The 25,892-nt window shown below is 44.5% G+C and overlaps 2 protein-coding genes across 25 annotated transcripts in view; both read left to right on the top strand.

The window, feature by feature from the left end:
* The window catches only part of HRH1 (histamine receptor H1), a 97,603-nt gene extending 89,657 nt beyond the window's left edge, over positions 1-7,946 (top strand). For 9 of the 15 annotated variants that reach the window (XM_070574747.1, XM_070574743.1, XM_070574748.1 and 6 more), the window contains 2 exons: positions 726-789; positions 4,952-7,946. In XM_070574747.1, coding sequence (XP_070430848.1) covers positions 4,987-6,447 — 1,461 coding nt within the window. In that variant the 5' untranslated portion in view covers positions 726-789; positions 4,952-4,986 and the 3' untranslated portion in view covers positions 6,448-7,946. Of the gene's footprint in view, positions 1-725; positions 878-4,951 lie in introns of all 15 variants that reach the window. The other 6 variants (XM_070574750.1, XM_070574749.1, XM_070574756.1 and 3 more) reach the window with 2 other exon arrangements.
* Positions 1-25,892, top strand: part of ATG7 (autophagy related 7) — a 350,405-nt gene that overhangs the window by 72,452 nt on the left and 252,061 nt on the right. For 4 of the 10 annotated variants that reach the window (XM_070574742.1, XM_070574736.1, XM_070574733.1 and 1 more), the window contains exon 1: positions 15,170-15,289. The exons of 2 other annotated variants lie outside the window; for them this stretch is intronic. The gene's annotated coding sequence lies outside the window, so the exon portion shown is untranslated. Of the gene's footprint in view, positions 1-13,265; positions 13,419-15,169; positions 15,290-25,892 lie in introns of those variants that run through there. 4 more of the 10 variants (XM_070574741.1, XM_070574730.1, XM_070574739.1 and 1 more) reach the window with 2 other exon arrangements.

Genomic DNA, 25,892 nt, shown 5'->3' with positions numbered 1-25,892 from the left:
CTATCTGAAAGTTCTTTATATGCCACTTCGCTTTTATGAAAGACCTATGTTAGTACCTGTTTTCGCTAACCAAAAGAAATCTGAAGAAGATTTTCATTTTTACGGGAAAAGCGAAAACAGTGTGCAGCATCAGTCTTGCAGTGAGCTGTTGTAGGAACCGGCGCGCGCATGGGCGGCTCCGCATCAGGCCGCCAGCTCCGAGCCGTGGGAGCATCTGGGCTTTATCTCCATTTATTGTGATGAGTTATTTTTTGGGTGGGGGAAGGCTAAACTATTTTTCCCGTATAAATTACCGGTAATTGCTTGTTCGCTTGACGCCGTTTGGGGCTTCCGAGAAGTTTCGGAGGAACACAGCGCTTCTGGAGAGCAGGGCCTCCCATGGAGGAAGAGCCCAGGGCTCGGCTCAGTCCTGTCGTGGCTGCTCCTGTCACCGTCCTAGGATGTGCAGGAACCTGACTTTGTCTGTTCATTTGCTGGCACAGGACCTGACTGGATTAGATGATTGTCTCTCTAGGAAAAGTCCCGCTGCAGCTAATGGTTTTGGAATGGAGCCATTGCCTTAATTCAAAAATGATGGCTTGCTCTACACGAGGCTCTTAAAGAAAAAGGGTCCACTTCTGCTTGTTACCAAGTCCCCCAGGGTTAGCAGAGCTTTCGTACCCCTGTCTCAGCTGGTCCTCCCCACAGCCCGGGAGGGAGGTAATAATATTTTCCCTACTTTACAGGTGGGGTAATTGGAGTCCTGGCTGTTTACCCAAGCTCCACCCAGCCCAGCAAGCAAGAGCCCTGGTGAGACCTCTCTTCCTGCGTCCCCGCTTCTCTAGGGACCCAGTGCTGTAAAGAACCTGCCTTTCTTCCCGGGATGCCCTGTCCCAAGGTCCGCTGGCTGCTAGCTTCCATTCTCCCCAGAGCACACTGTCTCCTCAGCACCATCTCTGTTGGCTTGGCCTTGACCCTAGAGAGCCCCGTGGGGCTGAGTAGCCTGGGGGGCATGACCTCCCGCATAACGTGAGGTGAAGGGAGGATCCGTGTCCCCAGATACCTCCCACACTCTGCCAGTGCGCCTGACTTTCCTTTGGCATTTAAAGAGGGAAAACCATTCATGGATCTGTTTTTCAAAACGCAGATCCCGAGGGAGGAGAAAGGGCCTCACATGAGTTATCATCGCACTGAGCAGGGCCTGCGGAGAGATTGGGTGAGACGCAGAGGGACCAGGGCCGGCATCCTGAGCCACCTGGGCTCTGTGCTCAGGAGGGCCCTGCACTTGGCTTAGTGTTCTGCTGTCACCATCTGGAAATTCGTAATAACTTAACATTTTTTCCTTTTGCTCTGGGCCCCACAAATTATGCTGCTGGTCCTGAGTGGGGCGTGAAGGAGATGCTTTGGTGGCGGCTACTGCTGCCTCTTGGCCGTCCTCCCCCATGTGGCCTGCTTCTTGCGGGCTCAGGGCCGGGTCACAGCTCTCCCTCAGGCCTCCTTCCAGGAGGCAGGTGCCAGGGGCCATGTGCATGCAGCACAGGTGCTGGTGCCTTTCCCAGGATGCTTCTTCTGAATCCTGTGGCTTCTGAGGACAAAAGTGGATTTTCTTGCTCCCAACACAGATCACTGAGCTGAAAAGGAAGGTTTCACCAGTAAATATGAGTTGAATGAGTAAGTTCTGAGCTGAGATTCTTCAGAACACCCTCACTTGTGTCTCACTCATTCATTTGACAAATATTCTGTGGACCTTTTGCTTTTATCTTTACACAAAATAACATGTTCAAGCTATGAAGGAGAAAATGTGATAAAGAACCGAGCTTACGGCCATAGGCACGGAAGGTAAACTTAGGCTATAGTAATTTTCACCAACATTTTCTTACGGAAACTATCAATGAAATAGGAAAGTTGGAAGCATTGTACGGTCAATACCCATATGCCCACCGTCTAGGTTGTAAATTAATGTTTTGCTCTTTTTGCTTTACTGTATCTCAATTCATTTATCCGTTCTTCTATCCAACTTATTTTTTGATTCATTTCAAAGTAAGTTGCAGACATCAGTAGATTTCACCTCTAAACACTTAATATGGGAAACTAATTTTCAGTTCAGTGGCCTCAATTCAATCAGAACAGCTTTTCTTTTTTAACCACAAAGGAAAAATATATAGATTTTTATATAAAGACAAATAATTTGCTGTCAACTGTAATTGTGGAATGATAAATAGTATATTCACAATGAAAACAAAATTATTGATCCCCATCTGTAAGCAATGAGGCAAAGAGACAAAGGAGAAAAGAGAGAGATTTCCTCAAAGGCAGTGGGGAAAAGAGAGAAACGAGACACTTCTATAGGAGAGAGAGACTGGCACTGCCTTGAGAATGCCAAGCTACGGGTGTGTTTTAGGGAACTGCTTCCTCCCAACCAAAACAATAAAAAATAAGAATCCCTGAGATGATACTGCCTTAGCTTTCTTTCCTCCTTCTTGATGTAACTGCGGAAATTCCAGGGGGTTTGGGCTTTTCAGGGCTGAAGGTGACACTGCAAGTTGTGGGGTATTGGATGTAGGATTGGAGGAAGAGACAGGCTGAAGCTGTCGGTTTGGGGGTTGTCCTCACAGAGGTGATGGCTGAGGTGGATGGTGGGGAGTGGATCAGGCCCCTGAGGCTGACAGCAGAGAGCGACGGGAGCAGAAGGCAGGACTGGGTCACCAGAGGAGAAGTCAGAGGGCTGCTCTGACTGTGGCAGTTCAAAGCTGGAGGAGAACATGGAAAAAAACACCTAAAACAAGACTTTAAAAAAAAGAGATCTAGGGGCCAGCCCGGTGGCGCAGTGGTTAAGTTCGCATGTTCTGCTTCGGTGGCCCGGGGTTCGCTGGTTCAGATCCCGGGTGCGGACTTGGCAAGCCATGCTGTGGTAGCCATCCCACATAGAGGAAGATGGGCATATATGTTAGCTCAGGGCCAGTCTTCCTCAGCAAAAAGAGGAGGATTGGCAGCAGTTAGCTCAGGGCTAATCTTCCTCAAAAAAAAAGAGACCTGGAAAAGCCTTAGAGACCTCCTACCCCATCTTTCAACTTTGACCCAAGAGAAAACGCAAGGTGGAAAGATCACTCAGAAAATTAGTGGCAGAGCTGGGGCAAAATCAGTGCTACCCAAGTGGTGCGTTTTCAACAAACTAACTCAAGGGCTTCCTTCTGCAAGGACCAGGTGCCTTGGGGTCTTGATTTTTATCTCAAAAAAATCATATGAATTTGGCCTTCTAGTTAAGAATTTATCTGGCTTTGTCTTAATGTAAAAATACACTTACTAAATTATGAGAGAGAGTTACACTCTCTGTTAGTGTTTCTCAGTTTTCTTTAAATTCATACCACTTTTTGATGACTATCAAAATCTGACAACCCCTTCTGGAAGCTTTAATACCTACTTCTACCTCCCATCCCAGCTGAGATCACCAATAGCAGGATACAGCCTCTTTTCAGTATAAGCTCACTAGCAAAGAAGGTTTTGTTACAGATTACTTTGCATAGTTTATGTAATGAAAAAAATTCTTTTTAAATATTAAAGTGAAATAATCAATAAAAAGCAAGCCCTGTAGCGTAGTGGTTAAGATCAGCGCACTCTACTTTGGTGGCCTGGGTTTGCGAGTTTGGATCCTGGGCATGGACGTACACCACTCATCAGCCATGCTGTGGCAGTGATCCACATCGAAAGTAGAGGAAGACTGGCACAGATGTTAGCTTAGGGCTAATCTTCTTCAAGCAAAAAAGGAAGAAGATTTGCAACAGATGTTAGCTCAGGGAGAATCTTCCTCAGGAAAAAAAATAAATAAATATGTTTTCTCAAATAACACAACCCCCTTCCCATTTGAAAAACATTCATCTAAGCGATATACTAGATTTATTTCATGCTTTGTGCACCCTTGTAACCTCCCACATGTCAGTTAGGGGTGGTTGCAGCTGTGAGAAAAAAACTCCCACAACAGTGACTTCAGCAAAGAAAATGTTTAATTATTTCCCATAATAACCAGTCTGCAGGAAGAAGATTCCCAGGTCGGTTCAGCAGCTCAGTGATAACAGGGCTGGCTCAAGGTTGGCGTCTCAGTGGTTTTCTTGGCATTTCCCTGATGGCCCCAAGATGACTGCCATAGCCCCAAGCATCACTTCCTGTCAGGAAGAAGGGGGCAAGTGGGAAACAATGCTTTTCCTTTTTTTGCTCATTTGTTATAGAGAAAGAACTTTCCGAACCACACCTTGGCCATGAGACTTCCCCATCTACTTTCTTGGCCACAGTCGTGTCTCCTGCCCACTCCTGGGCGAGCCAGTGGCAGGGAAGAGCAAGAGCACGAAGTTCATCTTGGAGCAATCATGATGCAGCCACCTTCCCAGAATACATGCAACATGGGGCTTAGACAAACTTTACCTTGTTTTTGCCCATTTCCCTCACGAGAATGTAAGCTCTATGGTGGCAGAGATGTTGTCTGTTTTGTTCACTGCTCTATTCCTAACACATTCCTAGAACAATGCCAGGAATGCAATAAATAGCCATTGAATGAATGACTAAGAAAGAAGGGAACACGGGCTGTAGGAAACCAGGAGTGTCTACCGCCCCTGACAGATACAGCCCCAGTTTGATCAATGTGATGGTGCCTTTTTTTAAAGATTGGCACCTGAGCTAACAACCGTTGCCAATCTTTTTTGGTTTTTTTAATTCTTCTCCCCAAAGCCCCCCAGTACATAGTTGTATATTTTTAGCTGTGGGTCCTTCTAGTTGTGGCATGTGGGATGCCGCCTCAGCATGGCCTGATGAGCGGTGCAATGTCCACGCTCAGGATCCGAACAAGGGATACCCTGGGCCACCAAAGCAGAGCATGCGAACTTAACCACTTGGTCACAGGGCCAGCCCCCAGTGTGATAGTTCTAAGTGACGCTAGTGATCACCAAGGCTCTGACCTTAATCCTTGTGTCTTTCCTCCCAGGGAATGAGCCATAGCCGTAGGCTGCTCTTGTGCCAATGACCTGTCTCAATTCCTCCTCCGACTTAGAAGACAAGATGTGTGAGGGGAACAAGACCACCATAGCCAGTCCCCAACTGATGCCCCTGGTGGTAGTCCTGAGCACCATCTCCTTGGTCACAGTGGCGCTCAACCTGCTGGTCCTGTATGCTGTGCGGAGCGAGCGGAAGCTACACACTGTGGGGAACCTGTACATCGTCAGCCTCTCGGTGGCAGACCTGATTGTGGGAGCTGTTGTCATGCCCATGAACATCCTCTACCTCTTCACGTCCAAGTGGCCCCTGGGCCGGCCTCTCTGCCTCTTTTGGCTTTCCATGGACTACGTGGCCAGCACAGCATCCATTTTCAGTGTCTTCATCTTGTGCATTGATCGCTATCGCTCGGTCCAGCAGCCCCTCAGATACTTGAGGTATCGTACCAAGACCCGAGCATCAGCCACCATCTTGGGGGCCTGGTTTCTGTCCTTCCTGTGGGTTATTCCCATTTGGGGCTGGCATCACTTCGTGTCACAGACCTGGAATCGCCAGGAGGACAAGTGTGAGACAGACTTCTATGATGTCACCTGGTTCAAGATCATGACCGCCATCATCAACTTCTACCTGCCCACCTTGCTCATGCTATGGTTCTACACCAAGATCTACAAGGCTGTACGGCAGCACTGTCAGCACCGAGATCTCATCAACGGATCCCTCCCTTCCTTCTCTGACGTTAAGCTGAAGCCAGAGAATCCCAAGGTGGATGCTAAGAAATCAGAGGAGTCTCCCTGGGAGGTTCTGAAAAGGAAGCCAAAAGATGCTGGTGGTGGATCTGTCTTGAAGCTACCATCTGAAGACCCAAAGGAGATGAAGTCCCCAGCTGTTTTCAGCCAAGAGGAGGTTGGAGAAGTAGACAACCTCCACTGCTTCCCACTTAACACTGTGCAGATGCACACTGAGGCAGAGGGGAATGACAGGGGCTACGTAGCCATCAACCAGAGCCAGAGCCAGCTTGAGATGGGTGAGCAGGGCCTGAACATGCGTGAGGCCAACGAGATGCCAGAGGATCAGATCCTGGGTGACAGCCCATCCTTCTCCCAGACAGACTTAGACACCCCCCCAGAGCCAGCATCTGGGAAAGGCAAACCGAGAGGTGGGTCTAACACAGGCCTGGATTACATCAAGTTCACTTGGAAGAGGCTCCGCTCACATTCGAGACAGTGCGTGTCTGGGTTGCACATGAACCGAGAACGGAAGGCTGCCAAACAATTGGGGTTTATCATGGCAGCCTTCATCCTTTGCTGGATTCCTTACTTCATCTTCTTCATGGTTATTGCCTTCTGTAAGAGCTGTTGCAATGAGCATGTACACATGTTCACCATCTGGCTGGGCTACATTAACTCCACACTGAATCCCCTCATTTACCCTTTGTGCAATGAGAACTTCAAGAAGACGTTCAAGAAAATCCTGCACATTCGCTCCTAAGGGAGACTAGAAGGGGATGCAACAAAGTGACATTTAGGATGTCCCTGAAGGAAATGGAGGATGAAGGCCTGTGAGCTGCCAGGTACCTGGGCTTTCTGGAGTCAAAAGAATAGTCTTAAGGGCTGGGTAATTTGGAAAGTTCTCAGGCACCATTGGAAGAACAGCATATGGCGGTGGTCAGTGGAGAGATTGTACTCTGAGTAGAAAGTTGAATATTTCCAAGAGAATCAAATCTGGATAATTTTTCCTGCTCTGCAGGAAGTGTGGGAGCCTCAGACTCTCATTGTAATTCAAGCTTTCAGGCTTGAATTAATTGGCAACCAAAGGGACATGTGGGTAGAGTTCCACTGGAAAATTAGATGGAACTCTGGAGCCTTCCTGGAATGGCGCTGTATGACTGTGCAGAGACCTTGCACATGCAGATAGATGCTGGCCTGTCCCATGGGTCACCTTGAGAGGCATGACAGCTGTTCCACTGTGACTGCCACTTCTCAGAACATCTCTCTTCCGAGCCTCTTTTATAGCTTTCTCCAGAACCAGTGTCTGGAACACCCTGGAAATTCTGCCTTATTACTTCTCACTCACGCATGTCTTAGAGTTGATAGGAAATTATGCAGCTTGTACATCCATTGTTTTCAACTCCAAATTCCTTTTGGCTATTAAAAAAATAACGATAAAAACTGCTCTCAAAAGAAACAGAAAAGGAATGTTCTTAATGGTTGCACATTAAAAACAAAAAAAGAAAAAGGGGAGGAGAAAGCTATATTTCCTGAGGGCTGTGCCAGGTTTATGTCACTTAAGCCCCATGACACCCCACAAGAGGAGGGTGGTATTGCTAAAGGAGCAAATTGAGGCACAGAAAGGTGAAATAAAGTGCCCAAGATCAAATAGCTAGTTATGTGAGGAAGCTACAGTGAAAACCCTGTGGGGTTCCAGATCATTGTGACACATTTTCTCCAAAAGGCAAAAGTTTTCCTGTTAAGTACACACACACACACACAAACACACAACATTGCCAAGAGTGGTGACATTTTCTCAAAACAATATGTTGAGAGCAGCAACAGCTGACATAGAACATGTCTGTGGCCTCAGAAGGTGATACTTTGAAAGGGACGGTGTGCATTTTTATCTGTGAGTTCTGCTGTGTTTGTTGAAAAGTCGTGTTCTTTTATAGTCACACCTCTTATGTAAAAACTAGCAAAGGCATGGGAACATACCATTTTACTTGGTGTTTGTGTTGCAATCTGATTGTGATTTATATTTTAAAATGATGCTAAACTGTAATATATGTAGCAAATGGGAGTGCCTATACAAGCTGGTATTTTGTGTCTTGTGTTCCTGTTTGCATGATCTCTTCAAATGAGAGATTTTTACCAACCTAAAATATGGTCTTTGAAACTATACTGTTATGAGTTTGATTTATTTAATTCTACCTTTCTGAGTCTCTTGGACTGAGAAGATGTATTGAAATATACTGTTATTTGTAATGTACTGTCAAATGTCATGTTACAAGATTTGAAACAGGGTTTCTTTTTGGTTTCTGGTCACATTTGTAAATATCCTCAGACAAAGACTTACTTTTTATAACAAGCTTCGCTCTCACTCTGCTTTGCATCCCCAAAGTTCTTCTTGCTCAAAACTGGGAGAGCTAAAGAGACATTTCTCCTGGTTTTAGAAGCATCAGCTTGTCTGTTTCCTGGTCAGAAAGCATTTCCCAGAAGACCAGTGAGAGTGTTGCTTCCTGGGATCCCTCAGAATCGAAGAACACTTAAAAAGACCACCCCACACAGAAAAATGGCTAAGTGCCCATTATTTATGTTGATGGACAATTGGAGCAACTAGTGAAGAGAAGTGGTTATGAGCTCTAACTTTGGTCAGAGAGACCTCAAGGCAAGACCTTGTCTTGCCTGACAAGAACAAGAAACTGTCAGTATAAATTGTCAGAGCATAAAGAACAAGGTCCATGGATTACCGTAGACAGCGTTGACAGTGTTTGCAGAGTGTCTGGTACACAGCAGGACTCAGATGTAGTTTTCAAACATAGTGAGCATATACCATAGTGATCATATGTGCCAATGTTCGTGCTTTACCACCATTATCTAATTTAACCTCTACAACAACCTCATGAGGGAGGTTTCTGTGTTTTTACAAATAGACAAATGGAAGCACATAGAGGTTAAGGACCAGCTCCAAGATCTGATTCTGGAGTATGCTTCTTTTCCATGGTATCTATCTGCTCTTCTCTACTCCTGTCTGAGTGATTGAATTAATTCTTGAATTTATAAAAGGCAGTAGACCATGGTACAGAAATAACTCAGCCTCGGCCCATTCAGGAAAGAATCAGTGGCTGAGGGCTTGCACAGAATCCAGTTGAAATTGGTCTCGCTGCCCTAAATATTAAAATAAATACCTTCTAGGAGAAGGCTGTCATAGAAACCTTGATTGTAGATAAGATCTTGCAGACTCAGAAGCTCCTTCAGGTTTCTTTTTATGGGCTTAAAGCTAATCAGCTTTAAGCTAATTCCTCGAATGATCAATTTGCCAAATTTACCAAACATTGGGGTCTTTTTAACTATTTACAAGGTTTACAATGATGCCTTTGGATGAGGCACTTAAGAACAGTTTTCTACAACTGTTGTGAAGTTATAGTAACTGATTTTCATTTTTCTTCAAAGCCACATATTGAAGAAGGTCAATTTGTCTTTGGCCCCGGCTCACTGCTACTTCGGGGAGAGACTGAGTTGTAGAGAGGGGAGAAATAGAGGTGGGGAGACTGAGGATCGGAGAAGGAAGAATAAGGGGTAGAAAGAAGAGGAAACTAGTGGAGGTAGGGGGAGCCAGAGCCAGAGAGGATGGACTAACAGGAAGAGATGGGGGCACCAAAGGACAGAAGGGGGAGAGGGAAAAAGGGTTGTGCAGAAGGACAGGGATGGCGAGAGACTAAGGGGCAGAGAGATGGAGACATTTAGTGGGAGAAAAAGGGAGACACTGATGGGGAGACATAAGGAGAAACTGAGGAATGAGAAAGGAGATAGAAAAAGAGAAGTGGAGAATCAGGGACAGAAAGATATAGACGGAGTGGCATAATAGTCACACACAAGAAAAATCTACATTCAAGAACATATTCTTCATTAATATATTCATAAGTTAAATATATTCAAAGGGAGAATAAACCATCCTTAGCTTTTGATAAATAGAAAATTCCTTCAACTGCTTCTTTGAAGACAACATGAAAACCAGTCAACTACCACATCACATAAATCTTTAAAAGCTCATGAAGCCATTCCATCCAATAGAAATTGCTGTCAACCTTAGAAGCTGGTGACATTAGCGAAGTGTTCATTCAGAAAATCTGCGAGTCTGCAGATTGGCCATTTGATGAATTGGTCACTTGCCTGCTTGGCTTGCAGAAAATTGTTGGTGTCTCTTTTGAAGATGAGCCCTTCAGGAGGTAGATTTAATAGTCTTAACACGGGGTGGAGAAAGTGCTGGGGCTCCCCTGGCTGCAACACAGTCTCAGTGCTATAAAGAAACAATTCTGTTAGGATCTAATTTGCCAACATGTCATTCCACAATTTCTTGGCCTTTCAAAGCCTAGGGGACGGACGTGGCATATAGTTCCCATTGTGGGGAGTGTGTGCTCTCAACTGAGCTGCAAGTCAAGGGATGCAAGTGGATTGACTTGAATCGTTGTGGTCTTGAGTAAGTGTCAAGGGCCTCCTTGTCATGCTGCCTCTGAGAACATTCTCTGCCTGTGGCTCCTGGTCTTACAGCATCTTAGTGCCTCAGTGTCCTGTCTCCCCCGTCCTGGGCAGCAGGGGCAGGTCTTCTGCTCCGAGCCTCCCTAATTTCCTGCTAACAAGGAGGCCACATTTGTGACTTGAGTGACCATCTATTTGGGATGCCGAGACCTCATCTCTTAATTTAACAGATATTGTTGAACACTTCTTGGGCCAGGCATTAGGAGACAATGGGGAACAACATGATATGGTTTCAACTCTATGGGGCTACTTCAGGGTTGCAAGTGACGGAAACCAGCTTGGTGAATGGCTACTGGGGTGTTTTGTGGAATCCAGTAACATTTTGGATGACCTTGCCTCGGGAAGAGCTTGAGCCAAGTCAGCCACAGGAAGCTCAGCAGTCATAATTCGAGCAAGTTCCCTCTAGGATACTGCCATTGACCAACATGAATTATTCCGGTTCCTATTTTTTATGAGCATCAGTTGAAAAGTCCAAAGCTCAGGGTGAAGAATCATCCTGTGTCCACTTCTGCAGCAGTCAACTCTGAAGGGAGGTGGGGGGCCAGGTGGCACATCTTGGAGGACCAGCAGTTCCCAGAGAAGGGAGAATCATCGTGAGCTTGGCAGAAACTCCAAAAGGTATTAATTATAAGGATCTCGAAGTCCAGCAGGGGAAACAAGGTTAAAAAGAACTAACTTCAGGGGCTGGCCCAATGGCATAGCAGTTAAGTTTACGTGCTCCACTTCGGTGGCCCAGGGTTTGCAGGTTCGGATCCCAGGTGCAGACCTACCACCGCTCATCAAGCCATGCTGTGGCAGCATCCCACATAAAGTAGAGTAATATCGGCACAAATGTTAGCTCAGTGACAATCTTCTTCAAGCAAAAAGAGGAAGATTGGCAACAGATGTTAGCTTAGGGCCAATCTTCCTCACAAAAAAAGAGAAAAAGAACTAACGTCAACCTAGCCTCATCAAACTTTAATAGAGTGAAGCCTAGAGGTGGGTGGGTGTCAGGCATGCCTTCACATAGGGGGTAACATCCCTACTGGGTTTTTTAAAAATCAAATTTATTACATTAAATACATACAGTAAAATGCACCTATTTTAAATGTAGAGTTCGATGAGTTTTGACAAATGTGTACACCCATGTCATCCCCATCTCAATCAAGATATAGAACATTTCCATCATGCCAGAAAGTTCCTCATGCCCCTTTGCAGACCATGCCTCCCTTTATGCCTCCCCATATACCTCACTATGATTTAGTTTTGCTGATTCTAGATCTTTCCATAAGTGGAATCATATGCACTCTTTTTTCCATCAATATTTTGTCTAATATTCACTTACATTTCAACTGGATTTTGAAGATGGGGAAAGGGTTACATAAGCGGAGGAAGTGTGAGGGTATTGCCGGGATGGAGAGAGAAAAGAGCAGAGAGTGCTTAAAACACCAGAGTTGGGGCTGGCCCAGTGGCCAAGTGGTTAAGTTCACGTGCTCCACTTTGGCGGCCCAGGGTTTCACCAGTTCGGATCCTGGGCGCGGACATGGCACTGCTCACCAAGTCATGCTGAGGTGGCGTCCCACATGCCACAACTAGAAGGACCCACAAATAAAAAATACACAACTACGTGCTGGAGGGCTTTGGGAGAAAAAGGAAAAAAAACCCAAACACCGGAGTTAACTTAGTGTGATCCAAGCATGCAGTCTGAGGGAGCAGTGGCAAGAGAGAAGCCTGATAGAGTGGGAAGAGTTGACAATGTTGAATTTTACCTGAGCCCCGTGCTCTTGAAAAACAACAGTGGTTAAGAAATCCCCCCTCCACACCCCCCTTCTGTGCTTCAGAAATGGTTTACTGCAAGGAAACATCACTTCCGTGTGACTTAGATCAAACTCATGAATGCCTCCCTTGTTCACCTGAGGCAAGGCCAGACACAGTCCTAAATTCCTATTCTTTGCCTTATAAATGATTAGCTGAACGACTTGTCTCTACTGATCAATGGGAACAAAATGCCTGTTAACCAACTTTAGTTAAGCTTCTCTCAGTCCCCCAGTCTCCTTGATTTTTACCCACGGGCAGGCTGGAGCCCGCATACAACCCCTCCTGAGAACACGCTGGCTTCAAGGTAAAACATCCTCTGATTTACTGCTGTCCAATCAAGCCACCCTTTCTTCTCACTTTCCCACACACCCAGTTCTTTCTAGCCTCCTTCTCTCTTCCCTACAGAAGAAAAACTCTTTTTGCTTAACCCTCAAGACACTTGCAGATCTTTTGGTCAGAGTGGTCTCCCTATTGCAATATTCCATCCACTATCGCAATAGTACCCCCCATCCCCCCAAGAATCCTTTAGAATAAAGTATCTCCTTACTAAGTCAAACAGGCTTCAATTAGGATCCTGGCCCCAAAGCTCTTTAACTTTCAACGAGCCTCTTAACCTTTCCTAGCCTCCATTCTTTCATATATAAAATGGGGATAGTATAATGTCTACCTCGCAGGATTTTTGTGGCAATTAGAGATGTGAAACCCTGAAAACATGGTAGATAATAAATAGTAGTCATTACTCTTGTTATCATAAGTAATATTAATATCATAAGAGGTACGTCAGTCATTTTGTGAATGGCCTTATATGTCAGGTTAAGTTTATACTCACTATTGTATCTTCAACACCTCTCAATGCTTGGTACAGAGTATATGCTCAATAAATAATTTAGAATGAATAACTTTATCTCATTGACAGCAGGGAGGTATTGGAACAATGCCTGGTTTAGGAAGAGCAAGTTGGTCACTGTCGACATTCAACGACCTTTACGTATTAAAATTCTCATCTCCTGTCTGTCCATACCGGCCTTCTAGCCGTCTTGTGATAAATTTGATTCTGCCGCTCCTGGAAAATGGAAATGATGATAATTCCTGTCATCCTCTAAAAAGAAAGAACGTGGAGCACTTTCTGAAAAGCCTGACGGGCATATACACATTCCCACATCTGATCAGGGACAGACAGTCTCTATCTCGGGTCTCGCCAGGGGGCCGTGCCCAGCTCCCGATGCCCCGCCCTCCCCACGACTAGTTCCTCCCACTCTGCCTGGTGCTAGGGGCTCTTTTACCAGGCCGGCCCGAGGCTCCGTGTGCGCGTGCGCACCGTCCCTCCTCCCGCCCGGCAGGCGGGGGCGGGACCGCGTTGCGTCATCGGGGCGCGCCGCGGACGACGCTGCGGTTGCCGGAAGTTGGGCGGCGGTAAGTGAGCCGCACCGGTGAGGGAGCAGCGGGCTGCTGCGGTGTTGCTTTGGAGGGCTGGCGGGAAGGGGCGAGCTCGGCGATGCGGGCGAGGGTCACGGCGGGTCTCAGCATCCTCCCCTGGCCGTGCCTGGGCAGCCTCTCTCTAGGGAGTCGCCGACGCAGGCTCTCGCCCTCCTTCAGTCGAGTCCCTCATACCAGTTCAGTCGGGGTCTTCGGGCTGGGACGCTCCTGCTGGTTACCTGTCAGTCCCTCCTGTCCTCTCTCTGGCGGGGAGTGCCCAGCGTCCCCGCTCTTGGGACCCGGGGGAGAGGACGCCTGGGGGCTCCTCCTGGCTCTGCGTTCCTGGCTTTGCTGTGTGCCTGTGGCGCATCCCTCCCATCACCGAGCCTCTCTTCCTTCATCTGTAATATGGGGGTGATAACGCCTCATTTGGGGAGCGAGGCGGGCAAATGAAGTAAACTCCAGGGGCTTTTCTGAGCCAGGGTTCTCGATTCCTTGCTTTGGTCCAGGGTCTGCAAACGTTAATGCTTAAACAGTCAGGTTAGGTAAATGTGGGTGTAAGAAAATTTTATGTTAGTGTCAAATTGGTTTTTACTGATTTGAGTTTTATAAGCACAATACTAACATGAGATTGAAGCAATGAACCCAGAACTCCTGTGTGTGTGTGTATGCACGTGCAATCTCAATTTCTAAACACTGGTGACTAATACGATTTTTGAAAAAAACTTTTAAACTCTGTGCAACTGAAACCAGGTATTTCTGTGGCTGCCGGTTTGGGACCTCCGGGTCCCAGGCTCCCTTTCCCACTGAAGACTTGGATTTCATCTCTGACACCCCTGCCCGCTCGTTAAATTTCTAAAGTGACAGCAAGCTCACTACTTTGGGTCTTACTCCTGCTTGGTCTGCCCCCAGCTCTGACCCTTAAAAAGTCGTTTCTTGAGCTGAAAGCTGTTCCCCAGTAATCTCAGCTGGTGGTCCCTCTCTCAGGCTCTTGGGCACCCCTTCCACTGAATTGCTAGTTTGTCTTCCTCTTTCCACCTTTTGTTTTCCAGGCTAAGCTCATTTAGTTTGTTTACCCACCCTAACTCCACAGGCCTGAGAATCTTGTCTTATTTGTAGTTATATCCCCAGCGTGTAGAACAGTGCCTAGCATATTATATAGGCTCAATAAATATTTATTGAATGAGTGAATGAAACAAATATTTGAGGGTCTGTTATGTGCCAGGCATTATTGTAAGCACTGGGGATTTGGGAGTAAAGTAAGACCAAAAAGAACCTTGTTTCACGGAGCCTACTTTTTGATGGTAGTGGTGGCAGCAACTGTTGCAGTGATTGTCAATAAATATGATACTTTTAATGGCTGGTAGATGTTGCAGATCCCGATAGATGCTACAAAAAGAGCAACAGCATTAGGATCGAGAGTAACTGGGGGGAAGCAGAGGGAGCTGTTTTTAAAGCCAGCTGATCAGGGGTGACTTCTCTGAGGAGGTGCCATTTGACCTAACACCCGAATGAAGAAAAAGCTACACTTGTGAAGGCTCGTCCTGCCCAGTGGTTCCTCCATCTCCCAACTCTGTGCTCTAGTCTTGTTAAACAGCTCACAGGTAGTGTGTCACGTTTGCTTCTGCTGCTTCAGCTGCCTAGGACGTCTCCACTTCCCCATCCGTTTTTCTTGGCCAACTCCTCCCTGCCCCTCATGTGACGTGATTTCGAAACCCTTTAAGGAGCTGAGTACAGGGCTCGAATTCAACCACAAGATCCTCTTTCTGTTCACAGCCAGCTTCTCATAATAGAGAATAAGCATAAATATTTATTGAGCTTCTGCTGTGTGCCTGACATTGCTCTGCAAGCTGGAAATACAAAAATGAGTAAGATACACATCCCTGTCCTCAAGGAGTTTACTGTTTTTTTAAGTCAAGACATAGACAACAGCACTGTGGTCTGAAGCTATTGTAGAGGTTTGCCAGAGGAGGCCTTAGGATGCTCGTAAGTCAGGCTGAGGCATCAGGGAAGGCTTCTGGCAGGAGATGGTGCTTTCTCCAAGTCCTAAGGGAGGAGCCGGCTCAATCAGGTGAAGAGGGATGGGAGGTGAGGTGATATTGCAGACGTTGGGTTGGGATTGGTGCAAGCAAAGGGCTGTCGGTGAGAATGCATGCCCTGTGAGTCGTTTACCCGAGTTGGAGTGGAGTGCAGGATAAGAGTGACAGGAAAGGAAAGGAGCAGGTCACAAAGGGCCTTGCAGGCAACAGCATGTCAAGAACACAGACTTTGGAATCTAAGATACCTGTGTGCCAATACTGGTTTTTCCACTGGACTAGTTTTGTGACCTTGGGCAAGTCACTTCTTTCTGAACTCCTGTTTACTCATCTATAAAAAGGGGAAATATAGTCTACCTTCCAAGGTTGCTGTGAAATGAATGGGATGGTATATATTACTCACTTGGCACTGGTAGATGGTAAACAGTAAACTATAGCAGTTAATATTGCCGTGCTAAGAAATTGGGTTTTATTTTGAAAGCGTAGGGGTGGAGAGTGGACACTGAAGAATTGTGAACAGGGGTATGACATGTTCTCGTCTGTTTTAAATTACCCAGGCAGCAATGTGGTAATTACGCTGAATAGGGCAGGACCAGTAGGGAGACCAGCCAGGGCACTGTCTCAGTGGTCCAATTGTCTTGGGAGGGAGGCCTGACCCGAGGCAGTGGCTGTAGGGATGGAGAGGGGTGGATGGATTTGAAAGATAAAGGAAGAGGGCTTTGCTGGACTGGTAACTGATTGGATGGCAAGGAGAGGAGGGAGCTAGGAATCAGGATATTGGGGGCCGGGGAGGAATGAATCCTCCACATGGAAATAAGTGATAATAAAGTTCTTTGATTAGTGGTCCCTGATTGGTTATCCCTGACTACCTCTGAGATTTTATTTGGAAGTCCAATGTACTGAAGTTCACTAATGGCTTCCTCCTCTCCTCTCTCTGTCTCCTGATCCCCCCACCTCTCTCCAGTGTAAGGAAGGCCCAATTGTGTATTCAAGGGAGATTAAATAGATGCTGCTTTGTTAGTGGGTAGACAGTATGCATCTCCATGGCCTTGGAAGACTGCTTGACAACCGGTTCATTCAGCCTCAGTCCAGCCCCAGAACGATCACCTGTGTTTGGGATTTCCTCACACGTTCTTCGCTCTGGTTACCCTCCTTTGAATCTGTTTCTGTTTGACAGTCTCTTGGCGTATGTGCTGTAGAAAGGAGGTCCTCTTTGCTCCAGGAGTCTGACACTGCAGAGCAGAACTGTCCTTTGCTTGCGGTACCTAAGGCCCTGCCCGGCTCTGTTGGAGACACATGTTGCTCTTGACACCGTCTGGAGAGCTGGCTGGCTCTCCGTGTGGGCAGCTGCTTGGGCAGCTCCCTTGGCCATCCTCTCCTCGGCCTCCTCCCTTGCTTTTGACTTCACCACGCTGCAGTCTTCTGTTAAGACTCCTCTGCTTTCTCTTCTCTGGTTTACAGATTTATCTCCTGCTGACCCCATCACTTTGCCTTCTATCCTAATTTATGAAAGAACTGGTGTTTGTCTTAAGGCTAATTGCTTTATTGTGCTGAGATTCCATCTCCACCTTTTCCTCAGGACTTGATCCCATTGTTTGTTTGGTTTCTTTCCTATTTAATCAACCCTTCTCATTTAAATATCTTCCGCTTACTTCCATCTTGGAAAAAAGCAAAAACCCTCGCATTAACCTCTGCTGTACCCCACCCATCATGCAGCCTCTTCCCAGCTGCATTTCTTGGACGAGTTGCCATGTCTACTTCCTGAAGCTGTCGTCTGTCTGCTGGAATCCTGTTTCTGCCTCCTCACCCCTCTTCTCAAACTGCTTTCCCCAAAGTCATCAGAACTCCATGTGCCAGAACTCCTGAACACTTTTACTTTCTTATCTTTTGAATTCTCAGCACATCTGATATTGCTGATCTTCCTTCCCTTATGAAAACCACTCCTGCTTTGTATTATCTTTGGCCATTTCCTCCTCAGTTCTCATTGTGGGCTCTCTTCCTCCTTTTGTCTTTTAAATGCTAGTTTTCTCTGAGGCTCTCCTTTCTACTCTTGTGTTGTTCTCACTCACAGCGTCAACTCTCGTTTATGTCCGGGGACCCCTGCTCTGTACCTTGGATCCAGATCCCTCTTGAGTGCCAACCCTCAAACTCAGTGACCCAAAACTGAGCTATCATCTTCCCTCCAAACCTGCAATTCTTTCTCCACTCTTTGATCTCTCTCATTCCCCTTTTGCCGTTTGGTTATTCCCATCAGAACCCTGAGAGTCACCTTGGACCTTTCTCTCTCATACCACCCCTCCCTTTCTCCTTCCCAGCCCAGGCAGTCATCGGATTTATTCTATGTCCTTGCCCTTGATATTGCCTGATACACTTTCTCCTCCATTTCCTCTCCTGCTGCCTTACTTCAGGCCCTTCTCGCTTCCTGCTTATATTCTTGTGCAGCTTCCAGCTGGCTGCCCCACCTCAGCCTTCTGGCCCTCACTGGTGCTGGAGTGCCCTTTCTAAAATACCGATCTTTGCTAACTATGAATCTGTAGATCATAGAAGGCCTTTTATGATTTGGCTTTTGCCTACTTTTCCAGCATGGTTTCCAGCCTCTCTACCGCATATGAGAGTACTCCTAGCCATACAAGAACTGTTTGTATTTTCTCAAACATACCATGCTGTTTCCTTTGTTCATCAATTCACCCATCAGCGAGTATTTATTGGGCGCTTCTGAGGTGCTGGGTCTGAGTCAAATGCTGGGGAATGGAGGAAAATGGAAAACAGATGTGATCTCTTTCTCATGGAGCTTTTATTCTTGTAGGGAAGACTGACGTTCATGAGTATATGTGAAATAACAGCACGCGTGCTATGAAGGGGAGGGACGTGGCGCTCTTTGGGGGTGTGTTACAGAATTGACCTAAGCAGGAGGTGGGGGAGTCAGAGAAGCCTTCCCCCAGAAGTGATGCTCAATGCTGAGATTCGAAGGGAGAAAAGGAGTTAAGTAGATGGTGGGCGTATGGGTGGATAAAAACGTTCCAAGCTTGTGCAGAGGCCGTGGGATGGTTCTGTAATTGGAGCTGAGACAGCTTCCTCACTTTGCCTGGAGTGTCCCCGCTCCCCACCTGCTTGGGGTGGTGCTGCCAACCACTCCCCTCTCCCAACCATCATGGGGGCATTTGGAAGTGTGTGGAACCATTTTACATTGTGACAAGGACCAGAGGGCTTTACTGCACTTATTAAGAGGGTCCTGGGAATGTTAAACATCCTGCAATGTGCAGGGATAGTTCCAAATGAAAAAGAATTGTCCCACCCAACATGCTAATAGCGTTCCTGTTGAGAATCTACTAGCAGTTTTTTTTTAAAACCTTGGCTCAAAGGTTGGGGCCAGCTCGTGGCCTAGTGACCTAGTGGTTAAGTTTGGTGTGCTCTGCTTCGGCGGCCCAGGTTCAGTTCCTGGGCATGGACCTACACCACTCGTTGGTAGACATGCTGTGGCAGCAACCCACATACAAATTAGAGGAAGACTGGCACAGATGTTAGCTCAGGGCAAATCTTCCTCAGGAAACAAACAAACAAAAATAACTTAAAAAAACCCTTCTATTTAAAAAATAAAGCCTTGGCTTAAGGATTTCTGTGGGAAACATCACTCCCTCTTCATTCTAATTTATATGTCCCTCCTTGCTCCTCCCATAATACCCTATACAAACACTTATGACACTGAACTGTACTGGTTTTACCCACAAATTGCTATACAGTCAGTCCTGATCTGTCTTACCCTCAAAACTGATAGCTCCTTAAAGACAGGGACCATAGCTATTTGCCAGTGACTCCTGAAATATAGCACAGGGACTAGTGCATAATGTAAATGTTTATTGAAGGAATAACGAAATGGAAACCCCCGTGTCTTTGTTACACGTTTTGTTGATAATACTAGTTCTACTTTTAAGTGCCTCCTCTTTGCCAGATTCGTCATTTTCTAACTGAATCCTCTCAATAATTCTGCAATGTAGGTGGCGTCCCATCTTACAGATGAGGAAGCAGGCTCTGAGGAGTTAAATGACTTGCTCAAGGTTGTGTGGCTAGAAGTAGCAAAGGTGGGATTTGTACTGGGTTCTCTCTGGCTCATGAAGCTGTCCCCTTCTGTCTGTCATCCTGCCTTCAGTGTATCAGACTGCATTGTTGTCCAGTTGGTTTTTGGGCCTGAGATTTAAGATTTTTTATTTACCTCTGTGAAATTTTTAATCTTGTTAAAATAGGCCTGTCATTTCAGGCAGTCAGAATCTTTTTTATTCTGAATTTTTTTGTTTGTTTGTTTTGTTTTACTCATTTTATTTTATTTTTTTACTTTTTATTAAGATTATGGTAGTCTACAACCTTGTGAAATTTCAGTTGTACATTATTGTCAGTCATGTTGTAGGTGCACCCCTTTACCCTTTGTGCCCACCCTCCTACTCCCCCTTTCCTCTGATAACCATCAATCAGTTCTCTTTGTCTACATGTTTAACTTCCACCTATGAGTGGAGTCATACAGAGTTCATTTTTCTCTATTTGGCTTATTTCACTTAACATAATACCCTCAAGGTCCATCCATGTTGTTGTGAATGGGACAATTTTATCCTTTTGTGTGGCTGAGTAGTATTCCATTGTGTGTGTGTGTGTGTGTGTGTGTGTGTGTGTGTGTATACCATATCTTCTTTATCCAATCATCAGTTGATGGGCACAGTTGCTTCCATGTCTTCACTATTGTAAATAATGCTGCAATGAACATAGGGGTGCATGGGACTTTTGGAATTGCTGATTTCTAGTTCTTTGGATAGATACCCCCTAGTGGGATAGCTGGGTCATATGGTATTTCTAATTTTAATTTTTTCAGAAATCTCCATACTGTTTTCCATAGTGGCTGCACCAGTTTGCATTCCCACCAACAGTGTATGAGGGTTCCTTTTTCTCCACAACCTCTCCAACATTTGTTACTTTTTGTTTTGTTTATTTTTGCCATTCTAACAGGTGTAAGGTGATATCTTAGTGTAGTTGTGATTTGCATTTCCCTGATGATTAGTGATGATGAGCACCTTTTCATGTGTCTATTGGCCATCCGTCTGTCTTCTTTGGAGAAATGTCTGTTCATGTCCCCTGCCCATTTTTTGATTAGGTTGTTTGATTTTTTGTTGTTGAGTTGTGTGAGTTCTTTATATATTATGGAGATTAACCCTTTGTTGGATATATAACTTGTAAATATTTTTTCCCAATTAGTAGGTTGTTTTCTTGTTTGAATCCTATTTTCATTTGCCTTGAAGAAGCTCTTTAGTCTGATGAAGTTCCATTTGTTTATTCTTTCTATTGTTTCCCTTGTCTGAGAAGACATGGTGTCTGAAAAGATCCTTTTGATACTGATCTCAAAGAGTGTACTGCCTATATTTTCTTCTAGAAGCCTTATGGTTTCAGGTCTAATCTTTAGGTCTTTGGTCAATTTTGAGTTTATTTTTGTTAATGGTGAAAAAGAATGGTCAATTTTCATTATTTTACATGTGGCTGTCCAGTTTTCCCAGCACCATTTGTTGAAGAAACTTTCTTTTCTCCATTGTAGGCCCTCAGCTCCTTTGTCGAAGATTAGCTGGCCATAGATGTGTGGTTTTATTTCTGGGCTTTCAATTTTGTTCCATTGATCTGTGGACCTGTTTTTGTACCAGTACCATGCTGTTTTGATTACTGTAGCTTTGTAGTATGTTTTGAAGTCAGGGATTGTGATGCCTCCAGCTTTCTTCTTTTTTCTCAGGATTGCTTTAGCAATTCGGAATCTTTTATTGCCCCATATGAATTTTAGGATTCTTTGTTCTATTTCTGTAAAGAATGTCATTGGGATTCTGATTGGGATAGCATTGAATCTGTAGATTGCTTTAGGTAGTATGGACATTTTAACTATGTTTATTCTTCCAATCCATGTGCATGGAATGTCTTTCCATCTCTTTATGTCGTCATCAATTTCTTTCAGGAAGGTCTTGTAGTTTTCATTGTATAGGTCTTTCACTTCCTTGGTTAAATTTACCCCCAAGATATTTTACTCTTTTTGTTGCAATTGTGAATGGGATTGTGTTCTTGAGATCTTTTTCCTGTTAGTTCATTGTTAGAGTATAGAAATGCTACTGATTTATGTATGTTGATTTTATACCCTTCAACTTTGCTGTAGTTGTTGATTATTTCTAAAAGTTTTCCTATGGATTCTTTGGGGTTTTCCTATGGATTTCTTTGGAGTGTATAAGATCATGTCGACTGCAAACAGCGAGAGTTTCACTTCTTCATTGCCTATTTGGGTTCCTTTTATTTTTTTTTCCTGTCTAATTGCTCTGGCCAAAACCTCCAGTATTATGTTGAATAGGAGTGGTGAGAGTGGACACCCTTGTCTTGTTCCTGTTCTCAGAAGGATGGCTTTCAGTTTTCGTCCATTGAGTATGATGTTGGCTGTGGGTTTGTCATATATGGCCTTTATTATGTTGAGGTACTTTCCTTCTATACCCATTTTATTGAGAGTTTTTATCATAAATGGATGTTGGATCTTGTTGAATGCTTTCTCTGCATCTATTTGATCATGTGGTTTTTGTTTCTCATTTTGTTAATGTAGTGTATCATGTTGATTGCCTTGCAGATGTTGAACATCCCTGTGTCCCTGGGATAAATCCAGCTTGCTCAGGGTGTATAATCTTTTTAATGTATTGCTGTATTCAGTTTGCCAAAATTTTGTTGAGGATTTTTGCGTCTATGTTCATCGGTAATATTGGCCTGTAGTTTTCCTTCTTTGTGTTGTCCTTGTCAGGTTTGGGGATCACGGTGATGTTGGCTTCATAGAATGTGTTAGGGAGTGCTCTATCTTCCTCAATTTTCTGGAATAGTTTGAGAAGGATAGGTGTTAAATCTTCTCTGAATGTTTGGTGGAATTCTCCAGAGAAGCCGTCTGGTCCTGGACTTTTATTTTGGGGGAGGTTTTTGATTACTGTTTCAATTTCTTTACTTGTGATTGGTCTATTCAGATTGTCTGTTTCTTCCTGCTTCAGTTTTGGGAGGTTGTAAGAGTCTAAGAATTTATCCATTTCTTCTAGGTTGTCCAATTTGTTGGCATATAGTTTTTCATAGTATTCTCTTATGATCCTTTGTATTTCTGTGGTATACATTCTGATTTCTCCTCTCTCATTTTTAATTTTATTTATTTGAGTCTTCTCTCTTTTTTTCTTAGTGAACCTGTTTGTCAATTTTGTTTATTTTTTCAAAGAACCAACTCTTTGTTCCATTGATCCTTTCTACTGTCTTTTTTGTCTCAATTTCATTTACTTCTGCTCTAATTTTTATTATTTCCCTCCCTCTGCTGACTTTGGGCTTTGTTTGTTCTTCTTTTTCTAATTCTGTTAGGTGTTGTTTGAAATTGCTTATCTGAGATTTTTCTTGTTTATTGAGGTGAACCTGTATTGCAATGAATTTCCCTCTTAGGACCACTTTTGCTGTGTCCCAAAGGAGTTGATGTGGCGTGTTTTCATTTTCATTTGTCTCCAGATAATATTTGATTTCTTCTTTAATTTCTTCAATGATCCATTGTTTGTTCAGTAGCATGTTGTTTAGTCTCCACATTTTTGCCCCTTTCCCAGCTTTATTCTTGTAGTTGACTTCTAGTTTCATAGCATTGTGGTCGGAAAAGATGCTTGATATTATTTCAAGCCTCTTGAATTTGTTGAGGCTTGCTTTGTTTCCAAAGATATGGTCTATCCTTGAGAATGTTCCATGTGCACTTCAGAAGAATGTGTAAACTGCCGTTCTTGGATGGAGTGTTCTGTATATATCTATTAAGTCTATCTGGTCTAGTTTTTCATTTAATTCTATAATTTCCTTGGTGACTTCTGTCTGGATGATCTGTCCATTGGTGTTAGTGGGGTGCTGGGGTCCCCTACTATTATTGTATTGTTGTTGATATCTCCTTTTAGTTTTGTTGATAGTTGCTTTGCATACTTTGGTGCTCCTGTGTTGGGTGCATATATAGTTGTAAGTGTTATGTCTTCTTGGTGGAGTGTCCCTTTTATCATTATAAACTGCCCCTCTTTGTCTCTCTTTATCTGTTTTTCTTTGAGGTCTACCTTGTCTGATATAAGTATGGTGACACCTGCTTTCTTATGTTCATTATTAGCTTGGAGTATTGTCTTCCATCCCTTCACTCTGAGTCTGTGTTTGTCTTTAGGGCTGAGGTGTTTTTCCTGGAGGCAGCATATTGTTGGGTCTTGTTCTTTAATCTATCCTGCTACTGTGTGTCTTTTGATTGGAGAGTTCAATCCATTTACATTTAGAGTGATTATTGAAATGTGGGGACCTAATGCTGCCATTCTGTCACTTGTTTTCTAGTTCTCTTGATTTTCCTTTGTTTCTCGTACCATGATTTTTGGACTACCAATTCAGGTAGGTAGTTTTCTATATTGGCTTTCTTCTTATTTGTAATTTGTATCTTTATTCTTGATATTTGTTTAGTGGTTACCAAGTAGTTTGTATAAAACATCTCATAGAGGGGCTGGCCCCGTGGCCGAGTGGTTAGGTTCGCGTGCTCTGCTGCAGGCGGCCCAGTGTTTTGTTGGTTCGGGTCCTGGGTGCGGACGTGGCACTGCTCATCAAACCACGCTGAGGCAGCGTCCCACATGCCACAACTGGAAGGACCCACAATGAAGAATATACAACTATGTACCGGGGGCTTTGGGGAGAAAAAGATAAAAAATAAAATCTTTAAAAAAAAACAAAAAAACCCAAAACATCTCATAGATGAGATAGTCCATTTTCTGATAGCCTCTTATTTCCTTAGTTTAAGCCCATCCCTCTCCTCTTCCCCTTCTAGGTTGTTATTGTCAGACTTTTTTTCTTCCTTTTTGTGTTGTGAGTTTGTTGTTAAAATGACAGGATTATATTTATTCTATGTGTTTCCCTTCCTTTTATCTTTAATGTTATACTTAGCCTTTGCTAACCTGTTCTCATGGAGAGCTGCAACTTTCTGATTTTGTCTTTCTACTTATCTCCTTTGCTCTGGGTTTTATAACCCCTTTACTTTTTTTATTTTTTCAGGTACGAGTGTTTGCCTGAGCATTTCTTCTAGGGGAGATCTTGTGGCAATGAATTCCCTTAACTTTTGTTTATCTGGGAAAGTTTTTATTTCTTCATCATATTTGAAGGATATTTTCGCTGGATAGAGTATTCTTGGCTGCAAGTTTTTGTCCTTCAGAGTTTTGAATATATCATTCCACTCTCTTCTAGCCTGTGGGGTGTCTGCTGAGAAGTCTGCTGACAGCCTTATGAGGGTTCCTTTGTAGGTTATTTTCTTCTGCCTTGCTGCCCTTAGTATTTTCTCCTTGTCATTGACTTTTGCAAGCTTCACTACTGTATGCCTTGGGGTTGGTCTTCTTACATTGATAAAGTTTGGAGATCTATTAGCTTCTGTCACCTGGAGTTCCATCTCTCTCCCCAGGTTTGGGAAGTTCTCAGCCATTATTTCTTTGAACAGGCTTTCTGCCCCCTTCTCCTTCTCTTCCTGCTCTGGGATACCTATAATCCTTATGTTGCATTTCCTAATTGAGTTGGATATTTCTCAGAGAGGTTCTTCATTTCTTTTTAGTCCTAGTTCTCTCTCCTCCTCTATCTGTAGCATTTCTATATTCCTATCTTCCAAATTGCTAATTCTGTCTTCGATATTATTGACCCTACTGTTCAGAGAGTCCAGATTTTTCTTAATCTCCTCCATTGTGTTCTTCATCACCAACATTTCTGATTGGTTCTTCTTTATAGCATCAAGCTCTTCTGTGACATAGCTCCTGAACTCATTGAGTTGTCTATCTGTATTCTCTTTTATCTCATTGAGCTTTTTAATGATGGCTATTTTGAATTCATTGTCATTTAGGTTATAGATTTCAGTGTCTTCAGGGTTGTTTTCTGGGTACTTGTCATTTTACTTCTGGAGATTTAATATATTTTTTCATACTGCTTTATGGTGTGGATTTGTGCCTCCGCATATAGATAGAGTTGAGTTATTGCTTCCACTTGCTGCGTCTCAGGGCGGAGGGCAGGAAGCAGCTGTGTAATCTGCACTGACCAGGACCCCTGTGAGTTGTTGTTGACCAGACCTGGACCCCTCCTCGGGATCACAGTGGCCCTGTGGGGTCTCTCGTCAGCTGTGGGGACAATCGCAAGGGGACCTCGGGTTGCTGGTGCCTGCTGTCACAGACCACCTAGACATGCTCCCTCCTTAGGGTCTGCAGTGGTGTTACAGGCTTTCACAGCAGCTGGGAGGAGGTTCACCTAGATTTGCAGCTCTGTCACCATCAGAGCCCGCAAGACCTCACTTGTCCACTATGGGCCACAGCAGAGCTATGGGTATCTACTGCAGTCTGTAGTTAGCTCACAGAGCTGTGCTATTTCTGCCCCAGGGCCTTCCAGC

This window comes from Equus przewalskii, chromosome 15 (genome assembly GCF_037783145.1).
Source record: "Equus przewalskii isolate Varuska chromosome 15, EquPr2, whole genome shotgun sequence".
Lineage (NCBI taxonomy): Eukaryota > Metazoa > Chordata > Mammalia > Perissodactyla > Equidae > Equus > Equus przewalskii.
This window is presented reverse-complemented; position numbering and strand designations above follow the sequence as displayed.